The sequence below is a fragment of the Sinocyclocheilus anshuiensis genome, unplaced genomic scaffold (genome assembly GCF_001515605.1).
Source record: "Sinocyclocheilus anshuiensis isolate Anshui unplaced genomic scaffold, SAMN03320099.WGS_v1.1 scaffold1647, whole genome shotgun sequence".
NCBI classification, from domain to species: Eukaryota; Metazoa; Chordata; class Actinopteri; order Cypriniformes; family Cyprinidae; genus Sinocyclocheilus; species Sinocyclocheilus anshuiensis.
Window position 1 is genome coordinate 583,073 of NW_015549848.1, and position 15,606 is coordinate 598,678.

Genomic DNA, 15,606 nt, shown 5'->3' on the forward strand with positions numbered 1-15,606 from the left:
TATATATATATATATATATATATATATATATATATATATATATGGATTTAATTCTATAAAATAGTATTATTTTAGCCATAGTGTCCAGTAACAATTTCATTATTTATGCATTTATTCTCAAATTTAAAGGGTAATACTTAGAAAAAAGCAAGATTTAAAATGTTTATACAAGAAGTAAAATATAGTCTCATCTAGTTTAGAATCATCAAGGCAGGTTTTTCACTAAATAAATAAATAAAAGGGTAATATGTAATTATTTTAATTCATATACAACAATGTAACACTAGTAATCAGCCATATTTAACTACAGAAAGTTTATTGTATGAAAAATGAGTAATGATGCAAATGAATTGAGTCAAAATTTGGAATCAATTAACTGAAATAAATATGGGTTTAATTCCAAAAAATAACACTCAAGAACAGAAGACCAGAGAAAACCTGGGTAAAGATGGCACTGTTACTGGACAACATGGCTAAAAAAAACTCAATTTCAATATTTATGTGTTTATTCTAAAATTAAAAGAGTAACCATTTAAAAAATAATAATTTTGCAAGAAGTAAACTATAGTCTAATCTAGTTTAGAATAATCAAGACATGATTTTCCAAATAAATGTTTGTTTATTGTTTACATTAATTAATAATATTTAACCATTTGAACTTATAAACAAATATAACATTAATAATGCATTTAATTCTACAAATCGACATTCAAGAAACCAAGACTGGAGAAAACTGGAGAAAGATGACACTGTTACTGGACAATATTGATAAAAATGATAAAATGTCAATATGAATTTAATGAAAACCTAAAAATATCTACTTTTAAAAATCAAGGCAATTTTTCATACTAAAACAAATAAAAGAACAACACCTATTCGTTTTAATTTAACCAATGTTACATAATAATCAGCACTGTTTAACTACAGATAATTTTACTTAAACATTTTATTATATAGAAAAAAGTAATGAGTGATGCAAATGAATCATTGAGTGAGACTTTAGAATCAAATGAATCATCCTTTACCCAAGTCTAACACTGATTTGCTGCTAATTTTTGAATGTCATACGAGTCTAAAGAGACGGATGAATTTTGAAACTAGTTCAAAGACATAATCTTTAAGAAACTTAGGCTGCGTTTACACAACAACGATGTAGTCAAAAACGGAAAAGTTTTTCCCTTGCGTTTTTAAAAAGTTTCACGTATACACGACAACATTTTCAAAATGATTCGCGTTTACACATATCCGCGAAACGGCCAAAAACGCTGTATTACGTATGCCAGGCCAGTAGTTGGCGCTGTCACCTTGTTAGTAAACAGTACCTGTAGGGAAGTAATGATTATATTATGTATATGATGCGTCTCCGATGTTGCTTGTGATATTGGTGAAGTAAATCCACACTTTGCTGAAGAAGCGTTAGCAAACTCTTGAGCAGCAACAACAGTACCATATACTCCGCCATTGTTGTGTATGTTTGTTCGCGCTTGCCTTTAAAATCGACATGTACTGCGCATGGCTACATACCTAACATGTACTAAGCACATGCATGACGTCACCGTTTTCAAAGATTCCCGTTTTGGGTGTTTACACGGAAACAAAAACTTGCACTTTGAAACCCGTTTTCAAAAATATGCGTTTTCAGTCCCCAAAACGCCGTTGTCGTGTAAACGAACAGTCAAAACGCATAAAAAGTTTCCCGTTTTTGTCTGAAAACGTTGTCGTGTATACGGCCCCTTAATAGCTGCATACTAAGTACACTGAAACCATCTCGGTTTTCTATGAGCCCTCGACACAGCTGTCAGATCAAAGTGAAGTGTTATGCTGTGAATACCGTGTTTTTTGGGCAGGTCCACAGTGAATTTGTGCAGCACTTCTCTGGTGTTTCCCTGTAGAGTCCCGAACAGAGCTCCACTACCATCGATGACTATGAATCCAAACTTACTGTCGTCTGACAATAACGCCGTCAGAGCCTAGAGAAAGACAGGCAATTATACAGCATCTCAAGAATAATGAGCTTTATGAAACAGGCTTGATTTGGACTGTGATTGTACCTCGATGTGGAACTTGTTATCACAGAGGTACAGAGAGGTGTTGATGGGTTTGAATGGCTCAAAGTCAATGTTGACTTTCTTCTCTTTGCCTTCTTCTGTCACTATGGTGCCACAGTAAACCACTAGACCGTTATGGGGCACTGCAAACACACACCAAAACAGGATGAAACTCCAGCTGTATATTTGCTAAAGTCTGACGATCAGCTATAAGAGTGTGGACTCTGGATGTGGTTGACATGAACAAACAAGAAATATCGGAGTAAAAACAAAATGTCAACATGCAACACTGTGCAAATTTCACAATGACGCGCTGGAATAAAACAATTTCTATGGATGCTTCCACATAGACCGCGAACATTCGCACACCAAAAATGCGAATGTTTTTTTTTTTCGAACCAGTCCGACGATTCTTTTCAGTTTCGCAACGCGAAATCACGGGCCGTCCAATAAGATTTTAGCTAGGCTCACGTGACCAGAGCAGCTACTATTGCACAAAAAGGGTGAGAGTGGTGGCGCTGTTTCGAAAACCAGTGTAAACAAACACCGAAGAAGAGTATCCCGGATAAGAGAGTGAATGCTGAGTTCTTGTTATAGTTGGTATTTGAGAACAGATTTATTCTCACATGTTGTTTATACAGAATAACATTTCTATTAATTGTCCACTGAATTATGTAATCACAGTAGAGCACTGTCCGTTTTCTTCCATGTGCGCGAGTGTTATGAATCAGAGCACGTTAACTCTTTTTCTACACATGAAATATGAAAGCAAATAGACATGATTATGATTATATATTTTCTGTATGTGTTTTGAATGCAGCTCATGGTATTTTTATAGCAATAAAGGATGTTTATGTCAAATATTAGTAGTGTAGCGTCAAAATCAACTATAGATCACAATCGGAAGTTATTACAAGCACTCAGTGATGGTTTAAAGTGGGTAAGCAAATACATTAATAATTACATACATTTCCAAGTGTAGCTTGATGCTAATTGTACTTCTAATTATATTTTAGGATGTAGCCTATTCTTGTAAGCATTATAGATAGTTTGTGTTTCTGGTGTAGAACCAAACTTTGTTTATCTTAATTTAATGCTATATATTAAGCAGCGGATGATGTTAAATCCATATACGAGATACATATCTGAGGAAAAATTCATTGTTGGTCGGCACCACCTAGCATGCAGGCGTGAATTAGCAGAAGGCGAACAATCGTTTCGCGTTCAGTGTGAAAGCACCGTTCGTCAGCGATTCGCCTCGCTTTTTCGCATCGCGCTCAGTGTGGAAAGGCCTTTACTCAAATCTATCATTTTTTTTATTACTGCTGTAGACTTTAATGCATTAACTGATATTAAACTACTGTGTTAAATACTGGCAATAGCAATGCACTGAAAGTATTTATTTATTTATTTTAACCAGGACACACTGAACATTCAAAAACCATACTACTGTTATTTAGTCATCAACTAATTAATCAAATATATTAATCACCACACAAATAAAGCATATTGAGTAAACATTTAAACTGCACATAAGGCAACTTTTTAAAGATATTATTATGCTTTTACTCATATTTCATTGCTGAAATATAAACATTTAAAAGGTGGCTATAATAGAAACTTGTTTTAATAAAAGATTTATTCAATCATACTTAAGTAATTAAAACAACAGGTTAAGTAAAGATTTAATTAATATGTAATACAATGCATATATTTGCTCCATTTTGGTCAATGATTTCTGCCCTTCGAAACGTGTTTTGGCCAAAACCCAAAATTAATTTTGTGGCAGAAAATGTTTTGATTTTCGAATATCGATTTCATACATGAGGTATAATGCCAAGGTATATGCTAATAAGGTACAAAATCTACCTTTTAAACAAACTTATGTACAAATGGACTGTGCAGAAATAGCAAAAATTTAATTAAAAATAGAAAGTAAAAATTGTCTATTTGGAGGGTCATAATGACTTCATATCTTATGATCAAAATTAACCTTATAACATTAACGTTGTTCTAGCTAGCAAAAATTTGAACAAAAAAGCACAAATTTTCCATCATTAATATGTTGTAGGGATGCACAATATTGGATTTTGCCGATATGCCGATATTTTTCAACTAATTTTGGCCGATACCGATATATTTCCTTTTGTTTGGAAACAACACCAAGTCTCTTCTGTGCAGAAATTATAAGCAAAATAGTTTTAATTTTGGATAGTTTTTAACAAGAACTTATTTGTTAGAATTAAATAAACAATAATGAAGGTTTTTTGACAGTACATTAAAGCTTTGAAAATAACTATAAATAAACTATATATCAATCGCTGCATTTTTTTTCCCCAGAAATATGCAAGGTTAACCCAAACATTTTATTTTAAAATGTAACATTTGTAGATGGTCTAAAGCAAAAAAGTTGTAAAAATTCAGAAAATCTTTTAGAGCTTATGATTTGTTTAAAAAATAAAACATATTACACATTAGGTGTACACATTTTTTTTCATGTAAGCTATAGCTCATACTCATTATTTTATGACATCAATTAGTGCTTTATTTAATCAGAAACACAGTCTAAATGTTATTTGTGTAGGCTATTTTACTTTTAATTTAATTAGAAGTAGGCCAACAGCGCCCCCTACAGATTAAAACTTCTTACTGAGCGGGCATTAGGACCCGGGGGAGGCTGCCGCTGCACGTGCTATTATTGTTTACTCTATCACACACCGAACACTTCATTCTGTACATGCTTTCACAGATTAAATGCAGCGATCCAAAACCAAAAGACAAAACTTTGCTTCAAGAATGAGCCACACTGCTGACGTGATCTAATCACTAGCATACCCTGAGCACATGTGAGTTAAAGCATTCCTCTTATCGGCAAGACATATTGGCATAATTTTTCATATAGGGCCGATGCCGATATTTAAATTTAAAGCCATTATCGGCCGATTCTGATATCAGTCCGATAATATCGTGCATCCCTAATATGTTAAGTATGCATTTAGCCCCTATTTTATTTTTCTTTGAAAGCACAATGCTAGGGCCTTTTGCTTTCATAAATCTGTTCTCATATGATGAAATAAATTGACTCAGTGATGTGAGTGGTCAAACACAGGCTTTTGTCTCAAATGGACTTCTTAAAAATGCAGGTGTGCTTGGTTGTGGAGCGTAAAGACACACACACCTTTGTTGTAGAGTTTGAGTCTCTGCTGGACTGAAGTAATGGCTCCCAGCACTGACAGCCGGTTCACTCGACTCTTGATGTTTGACGCTGTACCAAACTCATCCGCTAACATCTTGGCCACTCTGGAGATCTGATCTTTAGGAGGAATGATGAGCGAGATCATGCTGGTCCCATTACTGACAGAGAGAAACAAACGCCAATGTTATTCATTTACATTTATGAATTTGGCATATGCTTTTATCCCAAGCGACTTGCATTGCAGTCAAGGCACACATTCTATCAGTACATGCATTCCCCGGAACTCAAACCCTTGAACATGACCGTTGCTAGCGCCATCATCTACTGGTTGAGACACAGGAATTGATATTCAGCTTGATAAAACCATCAAACTGACAAATTACTGTCAATTAACCAAATTACAGAAAGGAAAAATGTCCAAAATAAAGCGAGCTGTTACTTGCTACCTACGAAGCAGCCTTTTAAGGCAGGATCCTAACTCAAAAGGTGACTGATTTGGAACACTAAATAGTCACCAATACTTAGTTTGCATAACAACAGAAACATTGCTATGTTCAACACACAGAAATATTGCTTTTTGATCAATACAATTATGTATGAAGTAATTTATAACTGAAAAAATGTGCAGAAATTATTTTCACTGCTAGTCAATTTCACAAATAATAACAAAGGATTGACAAGTGTCATAAACCTAATATTTAAGTTAAAAAAAAAAACGAAAAGTCCAACATTAAATTGGCATTTGCACAATTTTACTTCTGTAATGTGACATTTCCAGATTAAGCATTTTTCAATGAGATAAAAGGACATAAATAGACCAGGTCTTTCTCAAATCTTTCATTATTTGCCATTACTTGAAGTGTATTAAGTGCATTAACAAACTGGGGAAAATATGATGTAGAAACAAACTTCATTTAGAAATTTATAGTCATTTTTACAAATAATTAGGTCAAAGATAACACATCACATTTTGGTGTCTGCATCAAATTAAATTCACAAAAGTGATTTTATATACATAGAAAGCATCTCAAATGCAAGTGAAGTGTCTACTTGAATGTCTTTTGATGTCATCTAATGATTCTTGATGTAAATATGCCTGATATGTTTTTTTTGTTATATGATCTATTGTTACACTGAATGACATTTTAGTGGGCGCCTTCTGTAAATCATGGTAAAATTGTATAATAGTCATTATTTTTGCTCAGAAAAAAAAATTAAATTAAACAAGACACATTCAAATGAACAAAAAATATTAATAACAAAAGCTGTATTTAACTTTTATTGTTTTGATGCTTAAAAACCACTATCTGTCCTGGACCCAATTACAAAGAATCAGAAAGTAACACATCGAATTAAAGGTGAAACTGTTAAGTAGAAAGACTAAAATGGTATTTTCTTGTAAAACATACTCCAATAATCTTTGTTAAGCCCCGTTCACACCAAGGACGATAACTATAAAGATAACGATAAAGGTATAGCTCTAAAAATCATTCTCAATATTAAAGAATAGCAGAGTCCACACCGCAACTATAACGATAAAGACAAAGAGAAACGATATCGTTGGAATCACTTTCAAAACGATTTTTCTCTAGCTGATGAACGATAAAATATTGAGAGCCAATCAGAATCCATCCTGCTGTAACGAGCTCGAGAATTTAAAGCGACAGACGCGCGTGTGCTTATAATAAACAGACGATATCGTTCGCTGGTGTGGACGCTAATATCGTTATCTTTATAGTTATCGTTCTTGGTGTGAACAGGGCTTTATACTTAAAAAACAAAACAAAAAAACACCTGTTTGTTTGCCCTCTTAGATTTTTCAACACAGTACATTCTGGGATTGCCTTCTCTGTATGTTATCAGCTATTGCATGTATGATGCCTTATAATGGTGCCTAGATTGGTAGCTCACTAGTTATTACAACAGAGTCAGAGAGTCACAAAGGGGTGAAAGGCCTCAGTATAATCAGCTGACAAAAGTGGCATTTCTAGAGTTACTCTCACACAAACTGCTGCTAAAACAGAGACTGACTTCAAACGCTGGGTTTACACCATCCACACTGAGCTGTGAGGGGTTATCAGGGTCACGCTGCTGACAAAACACAGACAGACCAACACGCTCTGCTTTATTTACACACACACACACACACACACACACGTGGCGTGAAGGTCAGCGTATTGTTGTGATGCTCAACATAACTACCTGTCAGAATGAAAGCACGAGTGTCATGCCGATGACGCATTTACACGCTCTCTCAGCGGTTCTTCTTCAAATAGACCCATGTACACTTGCTTTTACCCTTGATCAAGAGCTCACGGATCCATATTCTTCATCCAGCAAAGCTAATCTCTGTTTCAAAACCCACAGCAAAACGCCTGCCAAAAAGTAGGTTGTAGATTCAAATGCAGCAAAAGCTGACCATGAACAATAACAATTGTGTCCTTGAGCAAGACTCTTATCTGAACCTATAATAAATACACTGCATGATTAATGTGTGATTATAGTCATTATGAGGCACAAAACACACCTGTTTGAAACTCACTACGATTCAAAACTCAAACACACACACACAGAAGGTCTGAAGTGAAGTATCTGACACCATCATGAGAGCTGCCCGGCCCTGCGGCTGGACTAACCTGTCATTACTGCTGTTTACTAAGGCAGAATCACCATTACTATTGCTCATACTTAAACATTAGGGATTAGGAAGAAAACCACATTAAAATTTAACTCTCTCTGTGTGCACGTGTGAGCATATTCTTTACCCCTTCTGCTCCAGATATGAATTACATGATATACAGGTGCATCTAATAAATTAGAATGTCGTGGAAAAGTTCATTTATTTCAGTAATTCAACTCAAATTGTGAAACTCGTGTATACAAATGTTTTTTTTATTGGTCTTATGAAGTATTCTAATTTGTTGAGATAGTGAATTGGTGGGTTTTTGTTAAATGTGAGCCAAAATCATCACAATTAAAAGAACCAAAGACTTAAACTACTTCAGTCTGTGTGCATTGCATTTATTTAATACACGAGTTTCGCAATTTGAGTTTAATTACTGAAATAAATGAACTTTTCCACGACATTCTAATTTATTGAGATGCACCTGTATGTGACCCTGGAGCACAAAACCGGTCATAAATCGCACGGGTATATTTGTAGCAATAGCCAACAATGCACTGTATGGGTCTAAATGATCGATTTTTCTTTTATGCCAAAAATCATTAGGATATTAAGTAAAGATCATGTTCCATGAAGATATTTTGTAAATTTCCTACAGTAAATATATCTAAACTTAATTTTTGATTGCTACAGACTTTATTTGGACAACTTTAAAAGCGATTTTTTTTTTTTAATATTTAGAATTTTTTTTTGCACCCTCAGGTACAAACCTTAGTTTTTAATAAATACACGTGATGGCATGTAATAAATTAATCTTTGTGGGGTTTGAAACTATAACCTTTCAGTTCACAGTCCATATGTCAACCACTAAACTAACGCAACATGAAAACACTTTTATTATTCCGTTTATCGTTCAAACGCTTCCACACAAGCTCTCTCTCTCACCCTCTCGCCGCTTCCAGACTCTTGATGAGTTTCTTGATCTTCCAGATCTCCACATTTCTGTCCGCCGCGCTCGGATCATCTGCCATCTTCAGGCCGGTGTAGTGCCGAAATTTGCTCCCTGCCAGATTATGCACTCCCTAGTATTGGTAGGTTTAGGAGTAGGTGTGGTGGGGGGGGCTAGGATTAGGGGTGGGGTTAGGATTAGGCAATCAGGTAGCGACTTCAACGAGGGATGCATAATCTGGCAGGGGTGCAGAATTCGGCACAACTCCTCTTCGCTCTCCAAGGCCGCACTAACTAAAAGTACCACAAAGACAAAGTAACGTTACTATGGTATTACACTCATTTCTGACACGTACTTGTTATTGTATTCTTCGAAGTAATTTACCATATAAATAGTATGGTAAATTAGGCTACACGTCGAAGAACACTAACCGAGTACTCCAGATCCTCTTTAAAAGCCCATACAAACCTGTAACGTTACGTAACACATTTGTCCGTAATAAATACCTCACTGTCTCGCGCCGGTCCGCCGGTTTCTTCCACCCGCGTCACGCCGCCGCCGGTTCCTGCGGACGCACGTGGGAGGAGGAGCTTCAGCGCGTTCACTTCCTAGTTACCTGCCTAGAAACCACTGGGCGCCACGCGCCACCAGAGCCATAGAAAGATGAGAGGGTCTGTATTACTTACTATTGGAGAAAGCGTAACTGCTAACTTGGATCACGTGTCCCTTAATAACCAATCACATTACAGCCTTGACGTCATTGAACTTCAGTCAGAGTTGTGCGACACAAACGGAATATATCGCCCTCCGAAGGGCACTTCGAGAAACAGTTGTTTGGTCCCCCACACCCCTCAACCCTTCAAAGCTCTCACTCCGGAGGGTAAACCCTTTGAAGGGATTAGGGTGTAGGGATGAGCCCTTCCGAATGGAACGCAGGGCAAGTCGCCGTTTACGGATACCATAGAAATTATTATTCTTTTTTTTTTTTTTTTTATTGCAGAGAAAGGAAACATACAAACATCACATAATATCAACCACAAAAATAAAATGGAAACAAATCACAAAAATAATAAAATACAGATAAGAGGGCCATCATCTAAACCTGATTACATGAAGAGATCAAAGGCAGAGCAAATCCTAACAGTCCTTATAGCTTTCCAAATAATGTTCCATTTCTTTTAGGAAGACAGAGAAGACAGGTTCACAGTTGGAACATTTGCATTTGTGAATGTGAAATTTGCTTAGGAAAAAAATGTAATTAATAACAAAACAGATATTTTCGTTTGAGGGGTCGAAGTCATAATCCCAAATATAATGTTTTTCATATGTACTGAGAAGCCTGGCAAAATCTTACACTTGACAAACACACCAATATCATCCCAAAGCTTCTGAGTGTAGTGACATGACCAAAATAAGTGTACCACAGTTTCTTCAAAATTCGAACAAAAAGAGCATGTAAGCTCGATGTCAGATTTAAATCTTTGTATAAACTTCTTTACAGGGTAGAACCTGTGTATGAGCTTAAAAGACATTTCTTTCACTTTGTTTGTGAAAAAGAATTTTTGCTGTAGAGACCAGATTTGTTCCCTAATTAAGGTTAACAAACAAATTATTCCAAAAGGAAATTACAGGTGGAACAGAAATCAGATTCTTAAGAAATAAAGATCGTATTTTATCATTTCTGGCTTTCGACTCAGAGAAACAAATGTGACCAACAGGAGTATCACAAGGTTTAGGAAAGGAAGCAGTAGATACTGATGAGTAATTACAGTTTTTAAAAAGCATACATAAACCAGAGGGGATAGCTCCCAAAACTGTAGCAAATTCTTTTGGCGTTATTGGTATTTGGAAAGAAAGTCTGAGTACCTGAACAAAAGACCTCGCTCATTAAACAACTGCTCCACCAAAAATAAACCATTACTGAACCAGCTATCATAAAACAGAGACTTATTCTTGAATAAAATGTTCTTATTTTTCCAAATAAAACATCTTTGTGGTGAAAAGTTATGCTTATAAATTAGTGCCCATGCTAAGAGAACCTGTCGATGAAAGTTGGAAAGTTTGATAGGGAGTTTGGGTATATCATAATTACACATTAAGAGAAAGTGAATGCCACCAAGTTGTGAAAAAACAAGTTGAGGAAAAACATTCCAAATAGAAGATGGTTTGGCTAGATATTGGTTCAGCCAATTAATGTTAAATGTATTGTTGAGGGAATCAAAATCAATCAAATTCAGACCACCATTATTATATGCGTTTAATATGACTGATTTTCTCAAATAATGAGATTTATTTCTCCATAGGAATTTTATTAAAACCTCATTAATTAATTTAGACGTGGGCTTATCCACAAAAAGAGACTGAGTTGCGTAGGCCAAACGAGACAGACCCTCTGCCTTAGTAAGCAGCGTTCTGCCTTTTAGTGACAGATCCCTTTGTAACCAGCAATTGCATTTTTTTGGTGTTTTGGTAATAATAGGTTTGAAGTTTGCTGAGCACCTACATTCATCTTTAGTAATTAGTATACCAAGATATGTTACCCTATTTTTGATAGCAATATCCTCAATTGAAGTAAGAGAGCAATCTTTAATTGGTAGAAATTCGCATTTGTTAAAGTTTAAATTGAATCCCGAAGCTTCAGAAAAAGACTGAAGAATACCCAAAGCCAATGGAATTTGTGATGAATCATTCAAGAATAAAGCTGTATCGTCCGCTAATTGACTACTTTTTATTTTAGTGTTGCCAATTGTGATACCCTTTAACTGACTATTGTTGATATGTGTGCTAAGGAACTGTGTTGCAATTAGGAACAGGTAAGGGGAAACTGGACATCCTTGTCGAACTCCTCATTTTAAAAAGAATCTAGGTAAGTACCATTACTTAATTTGATAGAGCTGTTTCCGTTTATGTACAGCATTTGGACCATCCTGCAAAAAACATCGCCAAAGCCAATTTTTTGTAGAGCCTGAAATAAAAAGTTGTGTTCCAATGTGTCCAAAGCTTTGTAATAATCTAAAAAGAAAATGAAACCATCACTGTCTATTAAATCTGAATAATCTAACATATCTAGTACTAACCGTATATTATTAGAAATGTGCCTTTTCTGCATAAATCCTGATTGTGTTTCGTCAATTATGGAGTTCAAAACATATTTCAATCTTTTTGCTAGGACTAAAGCTATAATTTTATAATCATTATTTAATAATGTAATTGGACGCCAATTGTCTATTAAGAGGGGATCTTTATTTAATTTTGGGATAAGCGTTATTAATCCTTGACATAATGTGGTTGGAAGTAATGTTTTCTCTATACTTTCCTCATAAACCTTTAAAACAAGAATGGTGCTATACTATGACTAAACAGCTTGTAAAATTCCGAGCTGAGACCGTCTGTTCCGGGGGATTTGTTGGCTTTTAAAGAGTTAATAGCTTCCTCTATCTCCTTCAGTGTGATAGAGGCATCACAAAAATGTCTATCCAAGTCACTCTGTCACTTGCACTGAGCAACACCTTCCCTTTAAACTGATTTTTTTAAATGCATAGACCGGCTGAATGTGTCGTACCATGAGACATCCATATGTCCAGTCCCCATTGTGACCTCCAGAAATTAAGATCCTCTACTGATGAGTGACATTCTTGGAGGAAATAAAAATCTGATTTAAATTGTTTGAGATATAAGAAAACAGCCTTTTCTCTTAGTGAGATTTCTTAGCCCTCTAGCATTTAAAGAAACAACAGATAAAGATATGAAACAAAACAAAAAAAAGGTGACTGAAAAATAAATAAATGCAATTGAATAGACAAAACAAATAACTTGTATAGAATTTTAACCGGTCAGGAAATGAACACAAGGATGAGAACCACAACTCAAACAATAGAAAAAATATATTAAAATGCAGTATGAAATTCTTAAGTAATACTTTAAATGAAATTTAAGAACATAAGTATAATACCAGATCTTTTAAGTCATGAGGAGATTGTATCGTAATATACAAACCAGACAAAACACATATCTGAAGCATACTACATATCTGAAGTCTCAATAACTACATGTCCCACCAAACTATAACACGTTCTAGAATAGAACTATTTAAATCTTGTGAAAAGGCAGCGTATTAAATGTCTTACATAGTAATCAAAAATGTAGTACCGCTAGACGAGTGTCTTCAGTGTCCTGGGAAGAACTGTAGACTGATGATGGTCCAGAACATCGAAGAGGGCCAACAAGCCAAAAGGATGGAAGCAATATTAAAGGGGTCATATGATGTTGCTAAAAAGAACATTATTTTGTGTATTTGGTGTAATGAAATGTGTTTATGCGGTTTAAGGTTCAAAAAACACAATATTTTCCACATACTGTACATTATTGTTTCTCCTCTATGCCCTGCCTTTCTGAAACGCGTCGATTTTTACAAAGCTCATCGGTCTGAAAAGCGAGGTGTGCTCTGATTGGCCAGCTATCCAGTGCGTTGTGATTGGCCGAATTCCTCAAGCGTGTGACAGAAATGTTAAGTACTTATCCATATTGTGATGCATGCGGCAGTCTCAACTCTGAGACTCCAACGATGTGAGTAAGCTTCAAGGTGCAGAAGCCGTTTCTCCTGTTCATGCCAGTTAAACTCGACTCTTTTGGCTAGTGACTCAATCGCACCGACTTTGATTTTCAGATCTTTTACTTCGGCACTCATAAAGTCAATCACATCCTTCACCCCAGAAATCTGTCTGGTATTTTCGTTGATTGTTTCTTTCATACTAGCGACCACACGTGAGTTTTCCCCCACGATCTTTTCCAAAGCATCTGAACGATTATTAATCAGCCTCGAAAGCTCCCCGAGTTGTGAGAGGATGGCAGTTGTGTCAGCGCTCTCGGTCTTGCGTTGTTTGATGGCAGGGGACTTACATGGGGTTTCTGGAAGACAGGGGAATTCTTCCTCACACAGCATGAATTCTGCAGAATCAGTATCATAGCTTATGTAGTCATGCATGTTCTCCATCAGAAGTTCTTTTCGGGCTTGACTTGTCTCATTAGCATTTTTGTTAGCATTAGCAGCAGCTTGAGTTCCATTCCTACTTTTTCTTTTCTCGGATTTTCCCATTTTGACAGCTACTATAAATTTAACAATGATGAATATACCGAGCCTGATGAAATCGGTATAAATACGTGTTTAATACGGCAAAATACGCTCGATGTTACAGTCACTGCCCTTGCCGTCCAAAATAAAAGAGAACATCCCAATCGAATGAAGGGATTTGTGGAAACTGTGGTTCCTAATTATTGTGATCCAACATTTGCCTCGCATTTCAGGATGAAAAGACAAACATTTCAGGTGAAGGATAATCCACTTCTTACCTCCGAGACTGTGTTATGATCTATATGACCTTATTATTTTTATTGTGAGTATTAGGCTTATCATTATTGCTGTTGTTGTGCTATGATATTGTAATATTTACCATTATATAATCAGAGGGGTATAGAAAAGTTTATTAACGTGTCACTCCATAATACAATAGCAAAATATATAAATATGTATAGTATTTTTATGTAACATTAATCAGTATTTAGCACACAATAGAAGACATTGCAATTACTAAATGATATTTAGACAGACTTAAAGAAGTTCCAGATCTATACTTGTGCTCTTATTATTTCAGTTATTTTGCCTTTAATGTAAATAAACATGTGCAAACAATATACTTGCTCTTGTGAATTTATTTGGATGTTAATTACATTGTGCGAGCTGTCTCTTTAATACCGCGTGGTTTATATACATGTTGCTGCTGATTGGGCTGACATTTGGCACACCCACCAAACAAGAGAAAACGCATCTCAAACCCCGTTGCACACCGTTTCCAGGAAACATGTTGTTCAAACCGGAAACCGTAGCAAAACGGTGCACACCGGTTTGAGCTTGAACTTGCCCCTGGTTCCATGTGATTATGTATTTAAATTATGCATGAATGTTACCAAACACTATGACAGCGCGATCTCTGTGTGAGATATGTGATTGTTGTCATATTTCTATAAAAATCTAAAATACATGTTTGTATTAAAGTAAAAATGGATGATAAATACACCTTTCGTATGGAATTAAATAGCAAGCACTTTAAGTGTCTTGTTCATCATATTTATTTTCATATAAAAGCAACAGAACTGAAATCATATCATGTTTATTAGCAATTAGTTTATTAAAGTCAGTGACTTCTCTCATAAAACGGCATATTTTCGTGGCAAACTCTAAAAATGGTTCAATCCAAACGTATTGTTTAGTGTAAAACATGTTGAAGATTAGCAGATAGGCTGTCGATTCATTAAATGATTAGCCGTTTCCTATAAAAAGCTGTTTATTCTACGTAGTAAAGCCTCTCCTCCATTGACATCCATTCAAAAAAAAAAAAAAACCGGCCTCTGGTCGCCTTTCCCATGTACTGCCAGACCAGAAGCGTTAGCTTTAGCCGTCACGCTTTCTCGGCTAATGGTTGCAGGCTTGCCTTCTAGTGGCTTTGGCCATGTGAGTGCAGCGAGTTTTCCTACAGGGGGCGCTCTGTGGCCCAGAGACGCGATTGAACAACATGAAAATCATTTCAAATATATATTTACAATTCTTCAGCAGCAGGGTTGAATAAAACAATCACACCTGAATAATGATACAAAGAAAGTTTTATACACATTGAACTGACAAAATACAGTGGAGAGTTATATCCGGGCCGCGCTAAGCCCCGCCTACTTTATATTTGCTTTCCATTCTAACCGCTTATTCTATGTCTGCTGGTAAATGCGTCGTTCTGATTGG

The 15,606-nt window shown here is 35.7% G+C and overlaps 1 protein-coding gene across 5 annotated transcripts in view; it reads right to left on the bottom strand.

Annotated features, from left to right (window-relative positions):
- LOC107660902 (eukaryotic peptide chain release factor subunit 1-like) overlaps nucleotides 1–9,528 on the bottom strand; it is a 14,149-nt gene extending 4,621 nt beyond the window's left edge. For 4 of the 5 annotated variants that reach the window (XM_016450337.1, XM_016450341.1, XM_016450340.1 and 1 more), the window contains exons 1-4: nucleotides 8,813–8,960; nucleotides 5,227–5,402; nucleotides 2,052–2,191; nucleotides 1,832–1,970 (exon numbers count right to left, since the gene is read on the bottom strand). In XM_016450337.1, the coding sequence (XP_016305823.1) occupies nucleotides 1,832–1,970; nucleotides 2,052–2,191; nucleotides 5,227–5,402; nucleotides 8,813–8,898 (541 nt within the window). In that variant the 5' untranslated portion in view covers nucleotides 8,899–8,960. Of the gene's footprint in view, nucleotides 1–1,831; nucleotides 1,971–2,051; nucleotides 2,192–5,226; nucleotides 5,403–8,812; nucleotides 8,961–9,322 lie in introns of those variants that run through there. The other variant, XM_016450338.1, reaches the window with a different exon arrangement.
- Nucleotides 9,529–15,606: the final 6,078 nt, after the last annotated feature.